Raw genomic sequence first — 14946 nt, 5'->3', positions numbered from 1 at the left:
GACTTGAATTTCAGAAACGAACTATATAAAGCAGACGTATTATTATCATCATCAAACATGGAGGTTTGTTCTAACGTAGCCCCGCCTCAGTCGTTACTCATAAATAGGATATCAAACTTTCGCTTCTGCAGAATACAAGCGCAGGTTCTTTACCTTCTCGGCTTTTAAGAAGTTTAATTTGGTACCTTTATAGACTTACGGAAATGAAGGGATATATAATGTTGGCGTATTTGGCGCTCGTAATGCTTCACTGGACGCAGGGTAAATATAACTTTCTTCACAATTTACTTATTGTGTATTTCGTGTATATTGTGTATATTATGTCCTACTTTTAAACGTCAAAAGTCAGCCTACAATTTCAATAGTCCTTTTTTTCCTACTTACTCTGAAATTTCCCTGTTTTGTTTTAAATTTACTTTTAGGTAAACTGATTCGATTTACAGTAAAATGTTTACATTCTTCTTCCAGGAAGTAGACCACAGTCTATTGTAAACGGGGCAAACAGGAAAAACAAACAAACAAAAATCAAACTTGTATTGAGGTACTTTAAAATGTTTGTGCTAAAATGAAGTGTACTTGAAAAACTTATCTGAGGAAAAAGTTATCTGGGAATGTTCCATGATCATTTGTGTTTTCATGGTATTTTCAAGAGGGTGTTTACTTATTCAAATGTATTTGTTAGAATGTATTTAAAAGTTTTATTTTGAATATTATATTATTTTATTATATTTTATTATATTATATTATTATATTTTGAATGTCTTGTTCTTATTTGTTTGTTCAAATTAGATATATTTAGTCTTATCAATATTTAAACAAAACATTTTGGAGGGAAAAGCTTTGTATGGTCTTGTTTCATATTTTTCACATAAAATGCACGTGGGTCTGTTAGACAAAATATTAATTAATATACATAATGACTCTTCATTAAACGTCTCAATCTATTGTTGATTGCCATAATATTTTCAACAATGCCTCTTTTGTTCAACACATGAAAGCCTTAAATAGACCAGTAATGTAATGCCAGTTTACTAGTGTAGTTTTGATACGGTGTGCTGATCATGTAGTGTAATACATATAATAAAGCAAACAACAATCCATTCATGTTAATATGTTAGTCTGAAATGTAGTAAGCTTAAAGGCATGCTAGAATTTACTAAGTGATCTTTCTTTCATCAAGATCTGTCTCAACTTGCTTACCAAAAGTCCCTGCTTCTGTGATATAGTGTTTCCCAGAAACTTCTTGCCATGTCACAAATTCATTTTAAAATTTCATTTGCCAGATCCATGACCATGGTTAATTTTCTCTGTGTCTCAGGTGCCCTGATTCTGAAAGGTCCAGAGGGCCCAGTTCTGGAAGGGGACTATGTTACTCTGGAGTGCCTGGCAGACGTGGAGTCAAACATGAGCCAAGTCCACTTTGAGAAGTTTTCCAAGGTGAGTATCTCTTCAACAGTGACCTGCTGGGAAGTATCGTGTACTGTAGCTAATTCTGTTCTAAGCTACTCCTAAGTTCTAAAGGTTCCTTATTTTGTCCTTAAATAAGTTATTGAACACTGGCAGCTCTTTTAACAGTTTGCACTTTGACAGTGGTGTTTATTTTCTCTACTGGTTGTATGCCGGTAGTCCCAGAGTTAAGAACGTCTGACTTACGTACAACTCATACTTACAAACTGACTGCCATAAAACCTATTGTATTCCGATTAAATACAATGGTTAGTAATAACTAATGCATGTACTACTTTATGATGCTCCTGAAAACTTCATTGGTTCTCACGCTCGAGGTATAGTACCATATGCAGTAATGTTTATTATTATTATTTACTTATTACATTTATTATTATTTTTCCAATGTACCTACAAATTCTACTTAAAGACTCTGGGAATGAATCACCTTCTTAAGCTGGTGGCTGCCTGTATCACATAAGGCACATTCTTCAGTCATACATCTGATCTCCCCCTATAGCGAATGCAGAAATGGTTCCGCCTGGAGCCATATGAGATGTCATTCTACCGACGCTGCTTCTCCTATGACCTGGACTTGAACCGAGAGCCGGGCCGTATTGTTCTGTCAATCTTCGCCATCCAGAGCTGGACAAATGGGCCCTATCGCTGCGTTTCTGATAACTCTTCTGAGCTGTACAACTCTTCTGATTCACTCTCCATACCTGTGCACTGTGAGTAAAACATACTTATTTAATCTAGTTTTCTATTTGGTCATATGTACAGAGACAGGATGAAGAAATACAGAATAAATACCACTCATACAAACATGGGTTTGTTACCTATTTTATATGTCCTTCCCTAGCAACAGCAAGCCACATTATCACCCATTCACACACCAAATTGGCAATAAAAATATGAATATGGCTGCACCAATGTGTAAATTAGCCTTGTAATGTTGCAATGCTGTGCTTGTGCATGTTAGCATCTCAGCCTTTCCACACCTATGTTGTTTTGATTCTTTGCATATCTGAACTTTTGTCACCACTTCCTTTCTGCCTCCCCTCCCCCCCACACTCAGATATGCGTGACCTTTCGGTCTACAGAGATGGAGGAAGCTACTATAATCGCTACTTCAGCTCTCTGCAGGACTTGCGTGTGCCACTAGGGGACAATGTGGAGGTGGAATGTTCAACTTCTGCTTCTGAGACGCCAGAGTATTCATGGAAGAAAGAGGTAAGTAGGTGGACAGGAGACTCGCTTGATTATGTAGTAGTTCTCACTTGACACCAAGCAAATATTCAGAGACTAAAAATAATTTTTAGTTTGAAACCCATTTCTCCACCATATCAGACCCTAACCTCCTGTTCAACGATGATTTTGTGTTTGTGTGCTATGAACTGACAAATTTTAATTTACCAGAGTCCAGTGTTAAAGGCCTATATTTCTCCATTGGAAGTACATTTGGCTTGATGATTTTTTTCCATTGACCCTATGCTGAGGAATTTGTGCTTTTCCTTTTGGTTTGATCAGCCATTTCCACATTTCTTGTGACACTGGTAATCCATATATAGTAGAGTGATCAAATGCAAAGAGTTTCTGAATCCACTTGGTTCCTGTTTAATGTTCAGTGTCACATTTCCAAAATTCAAAATGCTCCAACACTATATACTCGCATAAAAATTCATTTTCAACCCCGACAAAATTTCCCAATGAATTTAGAATAAAAGAATGAATGCCAAAGAATTTTCCGTGGGATCAATTAAGTCTAAGCTATCTGAAAATGGTTGATGTTCTTTTTGAAGAAATTCCTTCAGGTGCTACCACAAGATGGCAGCAGAGCACGGATATTTATTCACGATTGCCAATTTGCATAGATTCTGCAGTCCTGGCCAAAACTTGGCGTTACTGAAAATCCTTTTAATTCAATTCAGTTCAAATTGAAATGAATTTTATTGGCAGGAAAATGATATCTTCATGCCAAAACAATTGCATGGCAACAGTTTCCTTTGTCATTTTCAGGCTCTGTGTTCTTCCTGTGCTGAATTTCCTTACTGCCTTGCTCTTTCTGTTTGCACCAGTTTTCCATCTCTTCTTAAATCATAATATGCATTTCAAGATAGCAGTGGCTGTCTACTCAACACCCATTCTTGTTTTAAAATGTCAAAAGTTATTCATGTATACAGTATGGATTGGAAGCAAGGGCACCCCTTCAAGAGCAGAAAGTTAACGTCTGTCAGACATGCTTAAATTATGACTCGATCCGAGACACTATAGGACATTCTGTATGTCAAACCATATGTCACTGCCGAATGTCAATAAGCCCTCCCTCCCGACCCCCCACTCCATCCCACCCAAATACTCCTAACCATTCTCTTTCTACCCCAATCCCAATTCCCCTTCCTGCATTTCCAGGATGAGGACTGGGTAGTGCTATCTAGCAAACTGAAGCTCAAGAAGGTGAGGATTGAGGACAGTGGCAAGTACACCTGCATTGCCCAACACCCGTCTATCTCCCGGCTGTCCAAGACACGCACCATCAGCATCACTGTGCTGCCAGGTGAGAGACGGCAGTGCCTCAATACCAGGTTGGATCTGATGCAAAATAGAATGGGATTGGGTAGAATGGGGAGGATACAGTCTCATACGGCAGCCACGGGGTTCATGACATCCTCTGCATTAAATAAACTTTAACACAAATGATAATAGATTATATTCTTTTGTAATGTTTAAACATTACTAGTAATGGCAACTTCATTAAATTTCATTCACCTATCTATCTATCTATCTATCAGTTAATGTGTTATTCAGTATACTAATAAACGTGAGAATATTACTGGCACTATGTGATATCACTACTGATGAGTATGTCAATGAAATTCCAATTCATGACTTCGTGGTCTCCAGAGGACGCCCCCTGGTATGAGTCCACCCAGGGCCGGATCATACTGATGACATCAGCTGCAGGGGCGGGGCTTCTGCTGCTGGCTATGTCAGTGTCCATATGTCTGTGTCGCAGAGCGTCTAAGAGAAAGACCAAGGGGCCCATGTAAGTGGAATTGAGTCTGTCTGCCCTCAGATGTGTCCCTGCCATACGTGGTCTGTCCATTACATGCTCATTATGGCACTGCAAAGGGAACTCAGATTAGCAGAATTAAAGCAGTTTTACAGCGTTTGACTTGTTCCCAACATCTAATCCTTGGAAAAGCTCAGCTTTGATATAATGAAGCATTTTCTCAGAGCTACATTCTCCTTTACACCCCCATTGGGTTTAAACACCCCCATTTGCCACATGCACTGCCAGATCTAAGTGTCTGTTCATTCCAGTCACTTGTAGCGTGCAACAGCGAGAATTTTTTTCCCTCTTTGGCAATCCCTGCACACTGCTGTGCTGAAGATGGGGCACTGATGGCTCTCCTGTCTTTCCTCCTTCAGTGATGACCATTCCCAGAAGAAACCCATCTACACGGCCAGCGTGGAGTCTCTGCCGTCCACCAGCGGAGACAAACAGCCCCTGGTGTGAGCCAACAGACGTAAAGGAGGGAGGGGGAGAAGGAGAAGGAGGATCACAATCATTGTGTATAGGATTTACGAATGAAACATATTATATCATACATAAATTCATGACATCATACATAATACAGCGCGATAGTTTCTGCTCCTGCAAGCTCGACTTCATGTCAGTAAGCTTTTCTCTATATTGATTTCATTCCTCCTTTGAATTCCTCTTCAGAATTATATGCACTTTTTTTCAGATTTTTATGCACTTTTTTCAAGTTGAATTTTTCAGTAGAAAGGACAGTTCCATAAGCCATTCCCATGCAGGTCACATGACAGTACTTTGTGTCATAGTGATGTTATTTTAGGACTGTAAGACATTGAATAGCTATTATTATATAGGCCTATCATACTATTTTAATGTGTAAAATTCTTTAATGTGCAAAATTTTTAGGGCAGGGCAAAAAATCTTGATTTATAATGACAAATGCACTAATGACAAATTTATAATGACAAATGCACTTTCATATTTTACAAAGGAAATCTTTTCTGTGACTTTCACCTGTCATAATAAAACCTCTGAAATACAAATACGCCATTTGTCTGACATAGAATAGAATGTATTTGTATTCCTGTGATTCCAGCAGTAAGGTAGAAACTTGTAGATCTTTACAGTTGGTTTCGACTGGTATTGACTAGTCCAGTAGGAGATATGGCAGTGGAGATACTGGAAGAACACATCCAGCATGTCGCTATATATATATGAGCAGTTGCTCCCATTCTGCAGACATGCGAAATACTGCAGAACAGATCGATGCATTTAGAAAGCGACTCGCGCTGCCATAATCACAGCCCAGCTTAGAGAGAACAGTGCTGTTATGCTTAATCAGACTAATACAATTACCCTCCTTGGCAGTGTTAAGGAGACATATTATACAGATACTTTCACTAGTGCAAGTACTGAGGTATTAGCATTAAAACCATGCAAGCATCTGAACAAACATGAACTGTGTTTTTTTACTCCATTGTAATGTTCTTGTGGCCTTTATTTCACCACCATTAACTTTTTCTTCATGTCCGCTGTGCCTTTTCCTGCATCTGCATTGACCTTCAGGTCTTGTTCGAGAGCTTCCCTGTCTATGGAATACAAAACGTAGATGACAGTCCTTCGGCAATTTTAAAAAGGACAGCCTCTGCTTTTTAAGTAAAACTGACTTTGCTCTTTTTTCACTATCACAGTGTTCAGGTGTTTAACTTTGTAGGAACACTCTAAAATGTATTCTTAGTGTATTTATTTTGCATTTATAATGGCATATTTTTACCACCAAGTACCCTATCTTTAGATCTGCAACTCATTACGCTAATGTTATTAATAACTATACTTCCCATTACTACCGTCTTCTGCATTTAGATTCGGTTTTATGTAGTTGATTATCTGGTTTCATCTGACTGAAGACTGCTGTTAATAACAGGACCAGAAAGAACGCAGACTGAGGTCGCCACACATCACTAGATTTAAGCTATTAAACGGATTACTGTTACCTTTCTTTTTCTAGCCTCTAAAATGCCTTTTACTGGTTATGTAAGATAACAGAGGTGTATGTTTCCAGCAGGCCTAGAACCAATCAGACGTGCTCCTATTTGAAGCGAATATTCAAATGGATGCATAGAGATATGATTAAAACAGCATAATTTAATTTAGGCCTGTGTCTATCGTTCTGATAGCTAAAGGTAGAATGAAAACATATTATTTTACGTATTATGTGGTAGGGAATGAGAAGCTGGTGGTTTCACTCATTTCACCCTTATATTTAAATACACTATATAGACAAAAGTATTGGGACAATTCGTCTTAATCAATGAATTCAGGTGTTTCATTCAGACCCATTACCACAGGTGTATAAAATCAAATACAGTGGTACCTCGGTTCTCAAACTCACTAAAACTCGAATTTCTTGAAAGTCGAACAAACCAGTTCGACCTAGAACTCTATCTGAATATCAGAAGTCGAACCGTGAACGCCGACCTAATATAAATTGTATGCGCCAGGAAATGAGTCATACTACAATGCAACTCTTACTTGAATGCTTTCTTCACAGACTGGACGATTAACCAAATAAAGCAGTGCAAAATTACAGTAACTAACAATAAATAAACCACTAACTCACGTGTACTATTAGAGCATTTATGTCATTTATTTAAACTTAATTTTACCAGGTAAATTAACTGAAAACCAGTTCTCACTGCTTTACGTGATATTCGTTAGAAATAGCAGATTACGCATCGGAACTGCCTGGGATACAAACGTCATGCGTGTACCTAAACGCTTCGGCCAATAATGGTGCATTCGATTATTTCTCTCCAAGTCGGAACTCGGATGAAAACGTCACGAAACATCACAAAAAACGTCACTTCCCGTCGGAAACATGCCTCTTTTATGACGTTGAAGTCGGACAAGATTTTGTTGTCTGAGTTGCCCCTGTGACGTAATTTCAACATGGCGACTTGGTTTGTTTGTAGTTTGTTTACCGATCGAAAAAAGAATATCGCTATGAATGTACTAAAATATTTTATAAAGCTTTTAATGTGGTTTGACTAGTTCGTGTTTCTTGTTTGTCTCTTGGAAAAATCTCAATTTCTCCATTTGGAAAAATCTGCTAAAATATAAAGCAACAACACACAGCAACGTGTTCATGGAGGCAGCCATGTTTGTTCCGAGATGTGGGTAGCTCGAACGGGAGATTGTCGGACGTGATGTCACTCAACTCGGAATTTCCGACTTCCGAGAGAAAAACGAACGCACCATAAGGGCAAAGGTGTGTCGTCACGGAGGCGGTTCCAGTTTGTGCAGCCGGATGAGAGGTCGCAATGCATCTAACCGTAATGCATTGCGTCAGGATCAGAATGCGTTGCTTTAAGCCAGCGCTGTAAGCAAGTCGAACGCACCCAACGCACACCGGACTGGGGAAACAAACTGAAACGCGGACTTATGGTGCGTACGATTATTTCTTTTTTTTTTTTTATTGCTTTTTTAACAGTATACAAACAATGTAAAACATAACAAATACAAATTGCATTTTAAAGAAAAAGGGGTACATATTCTTTCTCATTTACAAAAGATTCTTCAGGGCCTTATATAAACTGATAGTTTTTACAGCTTTTCGGTTTTTTTTAAGTCCATCCAACGTGTTAAAATAAAATTTCAATTCCAACTTAAACTGGCATATATTAGGCTTCTTTGAGGACCATTTGCATTTGTGAACATAAAATTTACCATATAAAATAAACAGATTTAAAATAAAAACATAATTACCATTTACCGTATTTGCCGGCGTATAAGACGACTTTTTCCCCCTGAAAAACATGCCTCCAAGTGGGGGGGTCATCTTATACGCCGGGTGCACTTCAGTTGGGATAGACATAGCTGCCCATAGTGGCCTCCCGATGCCCGCCCGGTGCCCATAGTGGTCTCCCGATGCCCGCCCGGTGCCCATAGTGGCCTCCCGATGCCCGCCCGGTGCCCATAGTGGCCTCCTGATGACAGGGGTGTCAGCCTTTTCGGCGTGACCGGCCCGTTCTGCTCGGCGGGAAGCAGCGGCGCTCCGGCCCGCCGCTTGTCTACGCAGAGCTCGCACATGCGCACTAGTGCCGGTCACAAGGAGATGCAGGGGCGGGCCGGAGGTGCTGCGGTCGCGCTGCGGCCGTACAATGGTGACAATGACAGGTACTGTAATGGCACTAATACTAATACTAATGGCACTCATGTAATACCGGTATAATACCGGTAACAATAATAGCACACAGGGGTGTGCAGAAGAGGAGGTAGTCTTATACGGCGACTATATAACAAACTCTATATTTTGAGTGGAAATGTTGGGGGGTCGTCTTATACGCCCAGTCGTCTTATACGTCGGCAAATACAATAAGTTGTTTTTCCCATAATACAATAGGATATCTTTCCTATCTAAAAAATTTTTACAACCAGACAATGTTTCAAACGGATGTTCTATCTCAATCCAAAAGTATCTGACATGTAAACAATCATAAAACAAGTGCGGGATGGTTTCTGTACAGATACCACAAAAGGAACAAAGATCAGATATTTCATTTCTGTATTTCTTTAACTGTGTGTTTGTTCGATTATTTCAATTAATTGGTTTTCCATTATTTCTTATGGGAAAAATTCGATCAGAACTCGAACTTTTTAGGATTCGATCTGGAGGCCGGAACGGATTAAGTTCGAGAACCGAGGTACCACTGTACTCAGCCATATAGTCAGGTATAGAGACATTTGTGAAAGAATGGCTCGTTCTGAAGAGCTCAGTGAATTCAAACATGGTACTGTCATAGAATGCCACCTTTCCAATAAGCCAGTTTGTGAAATTTCTACCTGGCTAGATATTTCACGGCCAACTGTAAGTGGTGTTATTGAACAGTGGAAGCACTGAGGAACAACAGAAACTCAGAACATATAATGTAACAGAGTGGGGTCACTGAGTGCTGAGCTGCATAGTGCGTAAAAGTCACGAACGCTCTGTTGACTAAATAACTGCAGAGTTCCAGACTTCCTCTGGTATTACCACCAGCACAAAAACTGGCCGAGCAGCTTCATCCAAGCCTCACATCACCAAACGCAATGTCAAGCGTCGGATGGAGTTGTGTAAAGCACTCCGCCACTGAACTCTGGAACAGCAGAACCATGTTCTGTGGAGTGACGAATCACGTTTCTCTGTTTGGCAATCTGATGGATGAGTCTAGGTTTGGTAGGTGCCAGGAGAACATTACCTGCCTGACTGTATTATGCCAACTGTAAAGTTTGGTGGAGGAGGGATAATGGTATGGGGTTGTTTTTTAGGGGTTCAGCTAGGCCCTTTGTTCCAGTGAAGGGGACTCAATGTTTCAGAATAGCAAGACATTTTGGACAATTATATGCGTCCAACTTTGTGGGCAAGGCCCTCTTCTGTTCCAGCATAACTGTGCCCCGGTGCACAAAGCAAGGTCCAAAAGACATGGTTGGGTTAGTTTGGTGTGGAAGAACTTCAACCCCATCGAACACCTTTGGGACAAACTAGAGCAGAGATTGTGAGCCAACATCAGTGCCAGACCTCACAAATGCTCTTCTGGATGAATGGGCAAAAATTCCCACAGATATACTCCAAAATCTTGTGGAAAGCCTTCCAGAAGAGTGGCAGCTGTTATAGCTGCAAATGGGAGACCAACTCCATATTGGTACTTTTTGATTTAGAGTGCCATTCATGTCATAAAACTTCCTGTAAATGTAACCTAATGGTCAGGTGTCCCAATACTTTTGTCCTTACAGTATACGAGAAATAAGAAATGTTTGTTTCATTCGTAGCTGCTGTTAAAAGTCACATCACCCTTCTTGGGTTTACAATTTACCATGGGACCACTGAAGCCCACTTCAGTGATACAAAAAAGATAGGAAGAGGCATGCAGGTGGTTTCTCACTATTAATCCCAAACGACCGTCCATCTGGAGAAGAGGGAGACACTGCTGATTTACTACTGATGGAGAAACAAATCAAGGGACAAAAAAAAAAACGTAGGCACTAAATGGTTATAAAATACACAATAAGGCTGCATGACGCTATACATGACAGTATATACAGTAGGCCTGCAAAACAAGCAGATAACATGCGAAAAAGGACAAACCAGCTCTCAAAATTAACCGCCCACATTAGAATATATTTTAAATACTATTAGCACTTAAATTACTTCAGTCATATGTTGATTCCTCTATCATTAATTCTACTACGCCATATTAACTTATCGAAAAGCTAAAATACTCACCAGCACTGCAACTGGCATATAATACCGATTTTTTTTCTCATTCACTTCAGGTCAGTTCATTTGAAAGTAGCTGGGTATTCTCCGGGAATTTCTACCTCCATGTTAAACCCCGTATAATAACCCACATACGTCATGCTTTGCGATGCGTCAGGCTTTCTCGTTCCTGTAACTGTAGATGTCGCCAAATGCGTGTAGCAAAATAAAATGGGTTCAGCTACAATAAATCAGATTGTGGGAGCAGAACACCAAGGCTGAGTAAATATAGTACTGAGGAAAGTTACTTTTTAACTCTGTAATGTTACGAATGAATGAATGAATGAATGAATGAATTCATCCACCCACCCACCCACCAATCACACAGGACTGATGTATTTAACAAGTGTAGGATTATGGGCATAATGTAAAATGGAATTTTCATATGTTTTTCAATGTTTTTTTCAGACAATAGCCTTCTATTGTAGTGGCCTTCAATTTTTGCATTTATTATATTTTTGCGTTCCCTGACATTACATTTAAACAGCCAACTTTGTGTAAAAGTGTCATGTTAAATGTATTGAGTTCAGACAAAAAGTATACTTTTGAGTATTTTACACAAATGAATAGAATAAATACATGACATGGATAAAATGACGAAGGAGCAACACTAATACATGTCATAATAAACGGGCTTAATAATCGTGCTGTAAGGACTGTAGCTGCAGGTCGGAGGGGGCGACCCAGTAACCCGCAGAGGACCTTCATATGTTGTGAACGTCCATTGTACTCTTAACCGGTACGTGGAGGTCTGGAGGAAAATCGGCCACGATCGAGAGGAACACTGAGTTGTCATATCATGCTGAGTTATCAGGGATGCTCTGTCACACACTTGGCATGCAGGTACACAGCAATCACCGCGTTAGGATCCCTATCCTTAGCCAAGCCAATCGAGGCCATTTAATTACATTTGCCGCAGCCTTTGTAACTTAAGCGAGGTGCGCAGGCACTTCGGCGTGTTTTTGTTCACACCGTAACCTCCATGAGATCTGCCCATTGATATTCTTTACTTAGCTGAAATGTCCCTGTATGTAAATATATTTGAAAATATATAACTGTCATGTACAATGAAAAGGAAAGATATTTATAATAAGGGTTAAAATCGGTCCCTTATTTGCGGATATTGAGCAAGTTGTTCTTATGCAGTGAGCGTGTGTTTTGTTTTTCATTACAGAGGTCTACCAGGAAATCTGTTGATTTAAAACAATACGGCCAAATATCTATTAGAAGCCTACAGTTTCTTGTCTGCTTATTGGGGGTAGCGGTCAATTTAAATAATAATGAAGAAAATTCATTAAACGTGCGCTTCGCTCTGGGCATTTCCCTTTAAGCTGTCATTGAAATCCCGCCCTCATCTGGCTCTCCCACGCCTCCGACCTGCTTGTGGCAAACAGCATACGACAGATTTGAACACCTCCCTTTTCGCCACTGTTCAGCTTAATTATCATTTTAAAGTTACGGAGGAAAAACCTGCCGAACGACAGTGTTCTTTCTCAGTTGGTCACGCTCTGTAGGTGTGATAGCGTTTTTTAGTATGTGATTGACAACGACTGCAGAGTGTTGGATTTCAAGGCAACACAGATTTATAGTGGTTCACAGTTATTGTGAATTTAGGTTTCACAAGAAATCAAAGAAGAAAGGAGAGGACAACAGTAATTAGCCTACAATGGCATTATCCGCCGTTTGGAACTACTGCGTCCCATTGTCCGTCATTCTGCTCTTGTCATTTTTACGCACAGGTAAGCGATTTTGTGGCAATACAGGACCGATGTCTAGTGTTTGGGGGTTTGCAGGGTCGGACAACTTTCCATTTAGGCATAATCAAGGCTTTGCCAGAGCGACGCGACATGTTTAAAGTAAGGATTTTTCGGCAATAATAACGACTGCGGTTCGACAACAATTGCTGATACAATGAACATAAACATGGCAATCAAGACAAATGTATTTTTATCTGTGAACAAGTGTCTCCGTATACACTGCGAAAGCTGACCGGTCACTCGTTTTCAACGGAAAATGTTCTTTTTTTGTACAGCGGGTTGTGATGTAGCTACCGTACTGTTGTCTTTACGCCTTTACTAGGCTAAATAGATAAATTAACCCTTTCCATAAGAGCAATTCTCGTAATTAAAAAGATATATTATTTGTATGCATTTCTTAAAAATGACCTTCACAAAAACTAAAGGCATTGTTTCTTGCTCATGCATTATATTTTGCGACCCTCGCATCGCAAATACCCTTCGGTTTCATTGGTTGAACTTGGCCAGTATGTATTTGGTCGTATGAAATTGATTTACGAAAAAATCTATACTCTAAGTATGAACTTACATATTCGTTTCGCCATAGTTACTGAATAGGTTACCCGTTTTTTTTTCCTTAATTGAGTAATTATTGCCGTCGCAATGACACTTTTAGTTTTGTGTCTGTGTGTCTTTTGTCATTGTGTTCATTCTCATCACTCTCCTTCCTGAATAAGTATTAAGCATGTGCTGTGTGTTTCCGCTGTGATCTCATGAAGTAAAACATGCTTATTTCCCGTGTAAATAAGTAGAAGAAATGCATAAGGAAAGGCACATTCATATAGCTACCTAGTGCCAAGTAATCGCTGAAGAGCAGATCTGTTTCTGAGGCTGGCGTACAATTTCCCACTTGGAGTAGCATCAACCTCCCCCCCCATTTTAAGTGCAGCTACGGATGAGGGAGCTGAATTAATTTTATATCATCTAGAGTAGATCTGTCCTTTCACTGCATAGCTTCAATGGTGTGATGTTTTAACCCCAAAAGGCTTACTTTTTATTGTTCTTAAAGAAAGCAGCACCCGCATGTAATTAGAAAAACCTAAGGGGTTGTATCTAAGCTAGTTATTGATACTGTTCGTTTGAACAGCGTTTCATGGTGTTAAGAGGCGAAAGGGATCTAAAAAAGAGCAAATGCTCGTTTCCACCACGGCACTGGGGCAGCGTGGTTGGATGAACAACGCTATCACATGAGATGTGAAGCCAGTGGAGCGAATTGGATCGTAGCTACGTCCCGACGCCCGTGCGCGTTAAGTGGCGGACACGTTGAACACACGGGGCTGCGTGCTCCGTTCGTTGCTCCGTATCGTGTTGGAGAGGCACCCGGGGTTGCGTGTTCCGTTCGTTGCTCCGTGTCGTGTTGGAGAGGCAGGCTGCGCCCCCCCCCACCCCCCTTTACAAGGCTCGTTGTGTTCAGCCTGAGCCCTCGCACAGCCCACAGTGCACCGCTGTGTTCGCCACTCGAGCCGCTGCAGCTGGAGGTAGTGCGCTGATCACTGTCATTAATCTCGCTTGTGACGGTGGAGGTGGCTGCAAGGAGTGGGGGAGGGGACAGAGGGGATGCAGAAGGGGGAGGAGAGATGGCGCGAGGGAGCAGGCGACACGGAGGGCCACGTCAGACGTCCCTTCATCTAATAAGCCAAGACAAATGCATGTGGCTTTGAAACACATGAAAAATACGACCAGAGAAATTAGCACGGGTCATGTTTACTATGCAGGAGAAAAAGTGAGGCGTTCAGTGACCCCACACAGGGCAAGCACCCTCAAACTCTGACTGATAGGTCAAACTCCCTGCTCTGCTGCTGCCCTTCTCCACAGGGAGCCATGATGAAGATGTGCTAGCATCCCTCTGGCGGCCCGGCAGATGGGAAAGTAAGACGGAAAGAAATAAAGAGGCTCACCTCGGTGGCAACCTGGGGAGGCATTGCTACGGGTTGGGGTGGGGGCTGACATGCAGAACCTGCTGGGCTCACACTGCCCCTGCTGCTAAAAGTGCAGGACATCATTCCACCTATACTAAGCGCTGAAGTTGCTACTATATTGGTCCTTGTTTCTGTACCACAGCTGGTGTCCGTTTTGCTCCTGCTAGAGCGTCTCTAATGCTGACATGAATGCTATTGGCACTAATGCTTCTCCTTCTTCAAATCCTCCAGGTCTTTTTTTTTTCACCAGCTTTGTTTCTGTGCCATTTTTACATCTGCTATCCTCGCCTCTGCGTCTTTGACGACATCTTTGTTGATTTGGCTTCACGCGTTGTTTCTTGCATCCATTTTCCACTCTCTGCGCACCTGACGTGCCAAGCCGTCACGGCGACAAAGCCTTTCTCGGTTGGAAAAACGGACAAATGGATTGGAATTGGAACGAGCAAC

General features: G+C 40.9%; 2 protein-coding genes across 2 annotated transcripts in view; both read left to right on the top strand.

Annotated features, from left to right (window-relative positions):
- Positions 1–80: 80 nt before the first annotated feature.
- On the top strand, positions 81–5532 carry LOC111854856 (cell surface glycoprotein MUC18). Its single transcript, XM_023833312.2, has 7 exons — positions 81–261; positions 1319–1437; positions 1967–2177; positions 2525–2679; positions 3859–4003; positions 4351–4492; positions 4879–5532. Exons 1-7 carry the CDS (start codon positions 204–206, stop codon positions 4964–4966), a joined length of 918 nt encoding a protein of 305 aa, XP_023689080.2. The 5' UTR covers positions 81–203; the 3' UTR covers positions 4967–5532.
- A 6607-nt stretch (positions 5533–12139) lies between these two features.
- Positions 12140–14946, top strand: part of cadm4 (cell adhesion molecule 4) — a 52928-nt gene continuing 50121 nt past the window's right edge. Inside the window, exon 1 of the mRNA XM_023833238.2 lies at positions 12140–12523. Within this exon, the coding sequence (XP_023689006.1) occupies positions 12451–12523 (73 nt within the window). The 5' untranslated portion in view covers positions 12140–12450. The remainder of the gene's footprint in view (positions 12524–14946) is intronic.

This window comes from Paramormyrops kingsleyae, chromosome 9, assembly GCF_048594095.1.
Source record: "Paramormyrops kingsleyae isolate MSU_618 chromosome 9, PKINGS_0.4, whole genome shotgun sequence".
Classification (NCBI taxonomy): domain Eukaryota; kingdom Metazoa; phylum Chordata; class Actinopteri; order Osteoglossiformes; family Mormyridae; genus Paramormyrops; species Paramormyrops kingsleyae.
This window is presented reverse-complemented; position numbering and strand designations above follow the sequence as displayed.

What these genes read in the sequence shown, in the direction of transcription:
- LOC111854856 (XM_023833312.2), top strand. Translation starts at nt 204, where the DNA reads ATGAAGGGATATATAATGTTGGCGTATTTGGCGCTCGTAATGCTTCAC. An exon ending in ACTTTGAGAAGTTTTCCAAG is followed by an intron (nt 1,438 to 1,966) that starts GTGAGTATCTCT and finishes CTCCCCCTATAG; the next exon opens with CGAATGCAGAAATGGTTCCG. An exon ending in CAGCATCACTGTGCTGCCAG is followed by an intron (nt 4,004 to 4,350) that starts GTGAGAGACGGC and finishes CGTGGTCTCCAG; the next exon opens with AGGACGCCCCCTGGTATGAG.